This window comes from Raphanus sativus, chromosome 2 (genome assembly GCF_000801105.2).
Source record: "Raphanus sativus cultivar WK10039 chromosome 2, ASM80110v3, whole genome shotgun sequence".
Classification (NCBI taxonomy): Eukaryota; Viridiplantae; Streptophyta; class Magnoliopsida; order Brassicales; family Brassicaceae; genus Raphanus; species Raphanus sativus.
In genome coordinates this window covers 13,054,792-13,067,551 of record NC_079512.1, presented here as the reverse complement: position 1 = coordinate 13,067,551, position 12,760 = coordinate 13,054,792, and the positions used below count along the sequence as shown (strand labels likewise).

General features: G+C 36.6%; 1 protein-coding gene across 1 annotated transcript; it reads left to right on the top strand.

The window, feature by feature from the left end:
- The first annotated feature begins 5,422 nt into the window (after positions 1-5,422).
- Positions 5,423-8,955, top strand: LOC108842070 (multiple C2 domain and transmembrane region protein 5-like). The gene is made up of 3 exons (XM_018614876.2): positions 5,423-5,476; positions 5,682-8,421; positions 8,533-8,955. Exons 2-3 carry the CDS (start codon positions 5,711-5,713, stop codon positions 8,822-8,824), a joined length of 3,003 nt encoding a protein of 1,000 aa, XP_018470378.2. The 5' UTR covers positions 5,423-5,476; positions 5,682-5,710; the 3' UTR covers positions 8,825-8,955.
- The last annotated feature ends 3,805 nt before the right edge of the window (positions 8,956-12,760 follow it).

Here is a 12,760-nt window from a genome sequence, read left to right as displayed (position 1 = left end):
CGTGCTGGCTCGGGTCTTCGGACACAATCTCCGGATAACACAGTTCCAGGCCACCGGCCGTCAGAAGTCTGTACTTCGAGTCTTTCCAAGTCCTCGCAGGACGAATTATTGAGATTCCGCGTACGAAACTCCGGTTCTTACTCCAAACTAAGACCGTCGGAAACACTTCGGAAACTCGTAAGATATCAACGGGAAGGAAGATCTTAAATTCTTCGTACGAAACAGCGATGGTTATCTTAAGACACCACTCATCTCAACTCTACGAACAAATGAAGAACTTCCGAAGAAATTGTAGAAAACAACGGAAGTCCTAGAGACGGCCCGAAAGAGACCTAACGCGATCGGACAGTCCGTTTACGATTATCTGAGATGGATACGACGATTTACGTTTATCTTTACGTAACAAGATAAATGCTAAATTTACGGAAGGATAAATGTCAAATTTCCCGAAGATAAATGTCAAGTTTCCCGATAAACATGGAGGCCGACGAAAATGGAAAAAAGCCCGCCTTGCGGCCCAGAAAGGAGAATAGACCGTCATAAGAAGGAGTATATAAAGGAGCTTTGGGAGAGAAGGAAAGGCATAGCAAAAATCATTAAGAGAGAGAGCAAATCCGAAACTTAGGGACTTAGAGAATTCCTGCTAGCTTAGGACTTAGGAGTTTAGACTAGCAGAGCAAGACTTAGAACGTTTTGTCTCCTGTATTTCCGTTGTTTTCCGCTTCAGCGTTTCTCTACTTCCCTTTTTCGGAAGAATATTGTATTCAACTTATCATCTACTTAATAAAACGCCTTAGTGCAGTTTTTCCGCTACGTTGCTTTATTCTATCAATTTCGTTTGGTTATCGCAGAGAATCCGAGCCTTCAGGGAAAACTAGGTTTACTTAGTTTTCCTTCGATTTATTTAACTAAAATCGACAGTGCGAATTTCGGTTCCCACATTCTTGGTACAGGGATACCAGATGAGAGCTCTATGCTTACTGAAGTGCCAAGGGCCGAGCCAGGTCATGAGCTCAATCAAAATCCACACCACAAGTGGAAACCAAAATCTGAACAAAGAATTGTTCAAGTGCCAAAACCTGAGATAAATTTCACTATAGATCAGAATGATATTATTATTTCCATGATAAAATTAATGCACTTGTCTTGTCCAAGGGAAAGTGAAATAGGTACAGGAGGCCAAGGTGAGAACAAACCAAAGAAAAAAATAAAATTTCTTGCTGCCACAGCTGAAAGTAAGGTTCTTTGTTCTTTGTTTTTATCAGTTTATAAATTCCTCTACTTTGGTATAATACACTTGTCTTTGCCAAGATGTTTTGACCCAGGTATAAGCAAAGAAAAGGCATTCCAATTCGTGATGAAGTCTTGCAACAAGATGCCTTAACCATGTTGTCAATAGATGCTGTCCATAAAAGTGATGCTGAACTAGTACCATTTAAATTCAGCAAGGGAAGTTTCTCTGATCTTAAAACATCTATTACACTTGATTATTCAGATATGACTCACTTGTCTTTGCCAGAGATTTTTGATCCAGGAATAAGACCAGAAGATGATCATATCAACTTAGGTAAAAAGGTGCAAGAAAGGCAGCCACCAATCCAAAGCTGTCCAAAGAAGAATTTAATTCTTCATCATGCTGATGCACCTATGGTAAATTCGACCATATCACATTCTGTTTATGAAACTCCTCTATCAGATATAATTCATTTGGTCTTTGTCCAGAATGTTGAGAATTTTTCAGGTTGCAAAGAAGAAAGCTTTAAAGAAATCCCACCGGATACTCTTTTATTGCTTGGAGAATCAGTCCCAAAGATGGTCAGAACCATCAACTCCAAAAGTGTGGAGAACCATCAGCTCCAGAAGAGAAGAAATGACAATGTCCAAGCCAGAGGCGTGATAATTTCCCATCTTTTTAAAGAAGAGCCACCAGATGCACAGCCCATTACCAAACCAAAATTGTATCAAGGTAAGGTTCTAAACTCCCAAAAGAGAATGAAACCTGATTTGCTCTATTGTGGTGTATCAGGTTATCCAGTTTTGAGGTCAAAACCTTCACAAGGGGGAGGGAATGATGCGGTCATCAAACCAGTGGTCGAACCAGAGATCAACCAACCTGCCCAAACCGGCCACTTTGGAGGTACCAGCGACAGAGGTCCAGTCCCAGGCGAATATCTCAACAACCAGAAGGTCTTTGTCATGAATCCAATTTTCCTAGAAGGCCAACTCATCAAGAATTCAATGAGGCTTGGAATTACAAGAAAATCTTCACGGAGGAAGAAGTTATGAATTTTACAAACCGGAGGTTCTCCAGCCAGTCCATCTACGAGTACCCGACTTTTGAAGGAGATTCCAGCCCAATGAAGAAGCGGCCTGAACCAAAGCCAATCATAGGATTCAAGAGGGATCTCTCATCTTTCCAGAAAGCCTAATATCAGGAGAAATGGCCACGGAAATCAGGAGTTACATCCAATTTGCCAGACCGGTCAAACCAGTCCTACACTTGCCTCAATTGGAAGCTAACCGGTTCATCAGCTTCAACCAGACATTGGCGTCCAGGAGATCATTTCAACCAATCAGGAGGTATTCAAGAAGTCTTTAGCTACACCAGAACCCAGGAGATCACTTGATTCAATGAAGACTCACTTAAATCAAACCGGAGCTATTTATGGAAAGATTGGACAATCTTTCGGTTTGATCACTCTCAAGCAATTTCAATCCGACCAGAAGACATCAGGACTAAACCAGGACGTCCAGGAGACATTATATGTGTCCAATAAGAGTTCCACAAGCTTCTACAATGTACCAGCCCCCATTGGATCAGGAGGATCCACACTTACACCAAAACTGTCTTATTTGGAGATTCTTGCAATAAAGCTCCAACAGCTCTTTCTCTTCAGATCAGGCACGACTTCAGCTCATTCAAGACAGTAAAGAAGATTCCCAGGAAGCTCACTTATCCCCTTAAACCATCCAAGTTCAAGAAGATATCAAGATACAAGATCATCTCTCTTCAAAGGCCACAAATCAAGCTAAAGGCTAGTTTCATGGAACCATCAAAGCCTTTGCTTCCAAGACTTTTATTTCAATTTTATTTGTTTCCTTTAGTCAATTTTAGACTGTTAGAATGTCCCAAGGTCGAGCCTATATAAGCTCAGTAGTTGTCTTTGAAATAATCACCCTTGAATTTTATGAATGAAAATGCAGTTTTCTAGTTTTATTAAAACTATTGTTTCAAGTCTTTAGAGTTTGTGAGAAGCAGCTCCAGAGCAACCAGGCTTATCAAAGTCTCCTTTCACAGAGCTTTGTGGTGTCTATTCAATCCATTTCGTCCATCATCCCATCTGGTTGAGAGATTCAATCAAACCTTCATCCGCAAATCCACTTCAATCCATCATTTGATCAAGCTGAGAGTGATACACATCCAGCAGCTTGATTCCACCATATCTATCCTTTATCTTTGTCTATTTACTCTGATTTATTCTTCATATCATTAGCATCTCATTCATCTTCCATTTGTTTCTGTTTTGTTTTATAAAAACTCATAAAAACTCATAAAAATCTATCTTTTTTGTTTTCAGGTTGAACCTCAGTTCATCAAGTCTTATAGTCTTATTTCCAGGCTGTATCAGCATATTTGGTAAAATAAGTAATGCAAAATCAAAGTATTGCGCGGTATAACGGCGGTTTATGTGCTTTTGGGTATAAGTGTGGTTTTGATAAAAAAAAAATACCGCGGATTTTATAAAAATATGCATAGCACATCACAATTTGATGTACTAGAGATTAGTGTGTGTTTTAAATTTGACGGCATGCATATAAAAATGCAGAAACTTGTGAGACAAATCCTCTCATATCCCCATATCTCATATGTCAATTTCTATAGGACCTCATCTAAAATCATTATTATTCCAAATTATTTTTAATCCGAAAATTAAGTCAATTACTGTTTTGCTCTCTGAAAACTAACCCTAAATATTTGTAACTCATTTTTTTACTTCTTTCTCTCCATCTCTCCCCGACGGTTCCTCTTTTCTCTTAGTCTTTCTTGTTTATTCTTCCATCTTCTTCTTTATCAAATCAGATAATAAATTTTCTTCGGTTAACCCTAAATTTAGATCTGGAAACCGAAAGAGAACAAATCTCTGGCGGTTCACAGTCTAAAGTGATGATGAAAAAGGTGATGAAAATGAAAAAGAAAAGGTGGCGACTACCTGAGATTGTTTATGCAGCGGTTGAATCTATTTCTACAATCATAGATCTACAATTCTATTTTGGGGTTTTTAGAGTTCTTCATGTTCTGGATTTTTGTTAAATATATTTTAGGGTTTTTCATGTTCTGCATTTTAATGATTCTTTATGATTTGTGTTTTTAATCATTTTATCTTCAAATACGGATTCAGTATAACTTGATATTATTGATTTAGTAGTATTTAGTGTTACTCGGTATAACTAACTCCGCAGTAGTATTCAGTGTAATTCGGTATTACTAGTAGAATCAGTAGAACTTAGTAGAGTTTTTTATAGCTGCACTCAATAATACTCAGTATAAATCAATATAACCCAGTATTACACAGTATAACAAAGTATAACTATACCTATTTGAAATTGCAGAGAATTTCTAAATTTTGAAATTTTCGTAAATTTGAAAATTTTGAAATTTTTTTTTTTCAATTTGAAAAAAGAAATTCGAAAAACAAAAAAGACAAAATCGAATTTCTATGTTTCATAGTATAAGAGATTGAGAGAAGAAGTTGGAGGCATAAGTTGACTGGAATGTTGTTGACTCGAAAGACAAATTATTTATAGGTATGCATACTAGAGACGTGAATTGAAAGTTATACGTCTCCTACAGAGAAAACGAGTTTTAATTGTTAATAAGATTTCCTAATAGCCATTCTTGATTTTATTGAGTCCAAAAATTAGACGCTTTGTCTTTTCTGGACGTAATATACGTACTTGTTTTGACTTTTCTTTTGCATTTTTCTCTTTACATATTTTACTATTTTCCATTAATAAACTTCCAAAGGTACCTAACTTTTGGCAGTAACCTAACTAGCTGTACAAAATAATACATCTGTTACATATGGTTATTTAACTACTGAATTTATAAATATGCATTCAGATTTGATAGGAACTTCTAATAATACACAGAGATGCTTCAGTATTTTATGTTTTAATAATTTTTAACACATAAAGATACGTTAGCCGACATTAATTGAGTAACAAACGATTAGGCTCAAGAAAAAAACAAAAAAAATACGTAGTAACATTGGGTTTGGGTCAACGCTCATCCGACTCGTCCTCCTGAAATGCTTGAAAAAGGTCCCAAAGAAGATTGATCCTTTCAAGTAAAATGGACACGTGTCAAAATAGTAACTAACCATAGAGAGTAAAACAGAACACGAACTCTTTAAGAGGAAATCATTAACACTTGTTGTCCTCCTCTGTTTTTGAAGACGAGAAATACTTGAAAAAGGTTCGTTCTCTTATGTTTTTTTCTTGTTCTTGTAACTCAGTATGTGATTGTTCTTCAACTCTCCTTATAGCACTTGAAATTCTTTTTTTGTAGTTATAGATAGATCCATGCCGTTAATTTAGGCTTCATGATTCCTTTTAACTGAGAATGAATGAATATTCCATAGTTCTCTGATTAGGTCTTTTTGCCTTTTGTTTCTGATAAGGTTGTTTCAGTTTAGAGTCAAAGCTTCAAATGAGCAATATAAAGCTAGGCGTTGAAGTCATAAGCGCGCATGATCTGTTCCACAGAGACAAGCAAAACTCATGTAGCCCTTTCGTGGAACTCAAGTTTGATAACCAGATATTCCGCACAACCACAAAACCAAACGATCCAAACCCCGTCTGGCACGAGTCGTTCTTCTTCCTTGTCCCTGATCCTTCCTTCCTCTCCACCCGTACACTCGAAGCCCATGTCTACAGCTACCAGGACGGAACCGATGCTAAGCCCTTTCTTGGCAAAGTTCGAGTCAATGGAACATCCTTTGTTCCTCGCTCTGAGGCAGCTCCTTTCAACTACCCTCTAGAGAAACGCAGCGTTTTCTCTCGCGCTCGTGGAGAGCTTGGTCTTAGAGTCTTCATCACTGACGAACCTTCTATCACACCTTCTTTTCAAGAATCTCCTCGAGCTTATATCCCTAGTCCGCGGAGGAGTGAACCTGTAAGGAGCTCCCTAAACACAGCTGATGCTAACATGATGAGTGCTGGTGGTAATAGAACAGAGCTTACGAAGCCTAAAACACGTACGTTATATAACGTTACTCCTTCGGTGAACCAACAACAGCCGACAACGATGAACTATGGCATGCAGGAGATGAGAGAGGCTCCTCCAAGAGTAGTTCAATACAACGGTCCAGCTCCACCATCAGATTTCTCTGTGAAAGAAACAAGCCCTTTACTCGGTGGTGGACAGATCATTGGAGGACGAGTGGTCCGTGGTACAAAGAGACTAGCAAGTGGAACATATGATCTGGTTGAAGAGATGAGGTTTCTCTTCGTGAGAATCGTGAAGGCGCGTGATCTCCCCGACAGAGACCTCACCGGAAGCCTAGACCCTTTTGTCGAAGTAAAGATCGGAAACTTCAAAGGAGTTACCACACATTTGGACAAGAACTCGGATCCGGAGTGGAACCAAGTCTTTGCCTTTGCTAAAGAGAATCTTCAGTCAAACGTTCTTGAAATAGTGGTCAAGGATAAAGACCTTATCCTTGATGATTACGTTGGTACTGTTCGGTTTGATTTAAATGAGGTTCAGTCTCGTGTTCCTCCGGATAGTCCTTTAGCTCCCGAGTGGTACAGACTTGAGAACAAGAGAGGTGAGAAGAAGAGAGCTGAGATCATGCTTGCTGTCTGGGAAGGTACTCAAGCTGACGAAGCTTTCGGTGATGCTGTCTTCTCGGACTCATTGACATCTTCGGACACCTCCAACATTATATCCGCCAACCTCCGGTCGAAAGTGTACCATTCTCCTCGGCTATGGTACCTAAGGGTGAGGATAATAGAAGCTCAGGACGTGATCATCGTGTCCGACAAGTCCCGTCCTCCCGAGGCCTTTGTGAGGATCCAGATTGGTAATCAGATGTTAAAGACGAGAGTCTCTCAGAGAACGTTTCATCCGACATGGGACCAGGAGTTCATGTTTGTAGTCGCGGAACCGTTTGAAGAAAACTTGGTCCTCTCGGTGGAAGACCAATCTGCACCTAACAGAGACGAGCCAGTAGGCAAAGCTGTGATTCCTCTCGCTGCTATCGAGAAACGTGTGGATGACAAGAAGTTTCGTAGCCGCTGGTTTCATCTGGAAGACTCCATCTCAGACGCAATGGATGAAGACAAAGCCAAAAAAGTGAAGTTCGCTACTAGGATCCACGTGGCCGCGGCTCTTGAGGGTGGCTACCACGTTTTCGACGAGTCTACTTACTACAGCAGCGATCTTAGACCAACGGCGAAACCGCTCTGGAAAAAACAACCGATAGGAGTCTTGGAGCTTGGGATACTCAACGCAAACGGGCTCCACCCGGTGAAAACTAGGGACGGGAAAGGCGTGTCGGACACGTACGTTGTTGCTAAGTACGGACACAAGTGGGTTCGGTCAAGAACTGTAATCAACAGTTTGAGTCCAAAGTACAATGAGCAGTACACATGGGAGGTTTTCGATCCGGCAACGGTTCTAACCATCTGCGTCTTCGACAACGGTCACTTCTCAGCTGGAAACGGGAGAGATACGACGATTGGGAAAGTACGTATCAGACTCTCCACTCTTCAGAGTGGTCGTGTCTACACGAACGCTTACCCTTTACTTGTTCTACAACCATCTGGTCTCAAGAAAAGAGGCGAGCTTCATTTAGCCGTGAGGTTCACATGCACATCAGTCTCAAACATGCTGATGAAATACACCAAACCTCTCTTGCCTAAAATGCATTACACACAACCTTTATCCGTTAACCTACAGGAAATGCTTAGGGTGCAGGCTCTCAACATAATGGTGGCTCGCCTAGGCCGCTCGGAGCCTCCGCTTAGACGTGAAGTAGTTGAGTATATGACAGATGCTAAGACTCATCTGTTCAGCATGAGGCGAAGCAAAGCCAACTTCTACAGGTTCACCGCGGTGTTCTCTGGAGTGATGTCGGTTTGGAAATGGATGGGACAGGTGTGCAGCTGGAGGACGCCGGTTACGACGGCGCTGGTGCACGTGCTGTACACAATGCTTGTGATGTTCCCGGAGATGATTTTGCCTACGGTGTTTCTGTATATGGCTGTGATTGGGCTGTGGAACTACAGGTTTAGGCCAAGGTTTCCTCCTCATATGGACACCAAACTGTCTTACGCAGAGAGTGTGAATGCTGATGAGCTGGACGAAGAGTTTGATATCTTCCCGACCATGAAGGATCCGGACATTGTTAAAAGGAGGTAACAAACAGATTTTGATTTTTTTTTTCATCTCAGACCTCTGAAATAATGGTCGGGATTAAAGAAACAAATCTTGATACGGTGTTTGGCTATGTCGTTCTTGTTTGTCAGGTACGACCGGCTGAGGATTGTGGCGGGGAAGATACAGTCGGTGGTGGGAGACATAGCGGCACAGGGAGAGCGAGTGCAGGCCCTGTTGAGCTGGCGTGATCCACGTGCAACAGCAATATTCGTGACGTTCTGTTTAATCATAGCCATGGTTCTGTACATAACACCTTTTAAACTATTTGCTATCCTCTCTGGTTACTACTTCATGAGACACCCTAGGCTCCGACATCGTATTCCCTCCACTCCACTCAACTTTTTCCGACGACTTCCGGCCATGACAGACTCTATGCTCTGAATAACGCTTGTATATAAATTTTCATCTTCATTGAATTTGTATTTGTATCTATATATCTGTATCCATTTTATTTATATACATGTTGAGAATCTTACATTCATAAACTTATTTCGAACTAGAAAAAAAAGATTGAACCCTATATCAATCACTGCCTTTCACATTAGCAATGTTAAAAAGAGAGAACGTAAAATCTACGAGTGATACAGATAACAAATAACCAGCTAACATACATGATGTGAGAATCCTAATCTAGGGTTAATCAAAATGAATGGTTGCAGAAATACTTAACCACTAGGATAAAATATGCGCAAAAAGTGCAGGGTGAGGTTAAATATTTAAAATTTCAAAACATATATTATTAACATATTAAATATTTATATGTGTTGGATTTTTTTTTGATATCTATATAATTGTGTGTGTGTTTTATATAATCATCTATATGTTGAGTGGTAACCATTTGTAATTGTAATTATCGACAAAAAACTATTTTGAATTTATCAAGGTATGGTCAATTTAGGCTTAAAATTTTTACATTCATAGTTTCACAATTTTACATAAAATTAAAATGAAAATATTATAAATAAACAACTACATACTGGGTTAACCTTTAAAGTTAGACATCAATTGTAAGTGTGGTTCTATTTGGGGCATAGCAACAAAATTGATCAGATCATATAATCAAATTTTTTATGCGCCAAATAAAATGAATACTCTTAAAACAGATAAAATTCTGAAATAAACATATGTGACTTTTTATTTGAATTTTCCAACTATGGTTTGTCTCTTACTCTCTCATTTCATCGGTTCAGAAGAGATATTCGTCAATCTCTTTTTCTGAACTTTGTTTTTGACAGCGGAACAAAAATCTTTGATTTATATCAAATCCCAAAGTATTGACGATCCAATTTTCTCTATACAATTATGTATGGCTTGGATAATTAATAGCTTCATGTTTATTATACTTGGTCTTTTTAACTTGTAGAGATCTAAAATTTAGAGAAGATCAGATCTGATATTTAGTTGTTTTTTTTTAATTCTCCTCAACACTGTATATATAGTCATAGTATCCATGGTTTCTGAATAAATAATTAAAGCCACAATGGATATTATTGACAAAAAGATATACACAAATTAGATTCATGAAATATTTAGTGTATTATTTCTAATTAATTTGTTTCCATATTAAGTCTTGCTTGATAAAGAAGAAATACAAATTATTGGCAGGTTATAGATTCGAACTTATTAAAACGTGTGTTTAAATTAATAGAGTAATTAATGACATATGTAAACTTGTTCAACAATATATATTGAGTTTCTTCACTACTTAAAAAAAATCAAGTCAAGATACCATATACTTAACACTTTCCGAAAACATAACTATAATATTTTCGTCGCTCAAAGTTATGTTATAGTAATAATACCTTTAATGGTGTACTAGATTTTGACCCGCGCTTTGAAAGCGCGGGTTATCCCCCTTTCTAAATTTCAGATTAGTCTGTATATTAGACTTGTGTTTTCGTTTTTATATATATTGTCATTTCGTGTTTATATATATTTTTCATTTTCATCACACAGTTTTAAAACTCATGTCTATTGATGTTATACAGTAGAAATGTTGTTTTAGATAATGATAACATTTTATAATATTTTTCATTCACCTCACAAAATAAGATCGAAAAGTTTCAAATGGAACATCATTACAAACAGGGGTAACGTAAAAACTTTAGTTTGTCTATTTGTATTATATAATATTTTAATTGACAACCACATAAATGAACTTTGGAAACATAAATAAAAAAATACAAAATATAAAATCAGGATTTCTTTCGGTCGGATTTTAAATTCAATCAACAGCTATGATTAGCTATATAACAAAACCATATAAACCCTAAACTATGTAAATTTCAAATTCAAAATCCCCATAGAACCACCAAACTATCTAAATATGCTTTCAGACAAAAATAAAATCCAACATGTATATGCAAAAAAAAAGCAAATAACTCTAATTAATATCATATATGTTTTAAACCGGTTGTAAAAAACCAGAACATAAGTTTGAACATGAAACGGAATAAACATAAGCATAATTATATAACAAAGTCTGACAGATTTAGAAACATAACTCTTTGGGAGATGAACCATAATCAATCTCAGCCGGATGTTTTCTTTTAAAGTCTATGTTGTATGTTGTCTGCCATGTTCACCTATTTCTACATGTTAACCGGTTTTAAAAGACCTTAGTTAATAAAATGGAAGCAATAATATCTAAACAATAATGAAAGATGAATTTTAATAACTAAAAATATATATCTAGTTAGAAAATCTAAAATCCCACAGATCTATTCTACCATTACATTTAGTAATAAGATCTTAACCTATGAAACAGATCTATGTATTACTGTAAAAAGCTCGTAATAAATTTGGAATATACCCATGAATATTTTTATTTTTAAAATATCCCTGTTTTGTAAGAACCATTCATTGGTTCAAAAAAATTTCTTTAGTATGATAATTATTTTATTTGAATTGTAAAATAGATCGGATTGTAGAACAGCTCGTATCAAACTTGGAATATACTTTTGGATATTTTTATTTTAAAAGTATCCCTGTTTGTAACAACCACATATTCGTTAGTAAAAAGAAATTATTTAGTAAATGATATAAAATGAGTTTAGGGTGTAGGTATTGTATTTCAGAGTTTAGGTTATTAAGGAAGTGAACCCAAAGCATAAGTAGGGATGTATATGGTTCAGCTAATATATTTTGGGGTTTAGTTTCAACGTTTTGGGATTGGAACTGAATCACTAATATTATATCCCACTTAATATATTGTATATAATATATAGTATAGATGTATCTAAATTTACTATTAATGTGGGTTGACACCTCTAGTATTGTTCTGAAGTGGGCCTATTTTATATGACATTCAGTTTTAGAAAAAATCAACGTGTGGGCCTTTTAAAACAATCTTGTTACCGAACCAAACATTTGCAAAAGCCAATAGATTTAGGAGAAATCGTGTAATATCAAAAATACGGGATTGCCCTTAATTAAGGTGTCGATTTCTAATGAAAATGAATGGCAAAGGTAGTAAAGAAAAGGGTATTTTAAGTAAAAGGATCAATAGGATCCTGCTTTAATACAATAGATGCAATGCCAAAGGTTTAAAACTCAAAACTTTTGTGCATCATGACACTTGGCTGAATATTATCTTAAAGTTTAAGCTTTAATTTTTTCGTCCATCATGACAATTGTGCACATTAGCTACAAATAAATTTACATAATAAAAAATTATAAAAAATGTAACAGAACAATATATTCTCCACTCTACAGCTTTAACAGATGCTTGATTATATATGTTTGTGATACTGATACGGATTCAAAAATATTGTGTATAGAAGTTTAATGTATAAATTTATAACCAAATCAGCAAGATTCATAATATGATAATACCCCTTTGTGTTTGAAATCATCAAGTAATTAGGAGATATTAAACTTGTTTAAATGTTTGACTGACTGAGTTTTTCCAGCAATGGTCTTATTACAAAAGCAAACCTCATAGTGAACATATATATCCATAGTGTTTAGTTTTTAAGTTTCGTTTTTGTTAATGTTTTATTTTGTATCATCAATTGGTAGATTGCGTTTTTCTAATATTAGAAAGACGAAACGTTCCATCGTACGATTCAATACCTTGCTTTAGTTAATACACTATAGTTTATAGTTAATGTTTTCTAGCAAAAAATAAAATCGAATGTGGACCAACCAGTTTTCCAATTGAAATATTATCTTGCCACATATGATTAATTGAGTACTTAATTGAGTGCCACATAGGATTGAGTCTCTTTTTAATTAATACAAAATTGAGGTTACATCTTTTTAAATGTTTCCATTTTAATATATAGGAGATATGATGGAGCTTATAAACAGAAGAGG

Coding starts and splice junctions, on each gene's coding strand:
- LOC108842070 (XM_018614876.2), top strand. CDS start 5,711: ATGAGCAATATAAAGCTAGGCGTTGAAGTCATAAGCGCGCATGATCTG. Junction 8,422..8,532: donor CCGGACATTGTTAAAAGGAG/GTAACAAACAGA, acceptor CTTGTTTGTCAG/GTACGACCGGCTGAGGATTG.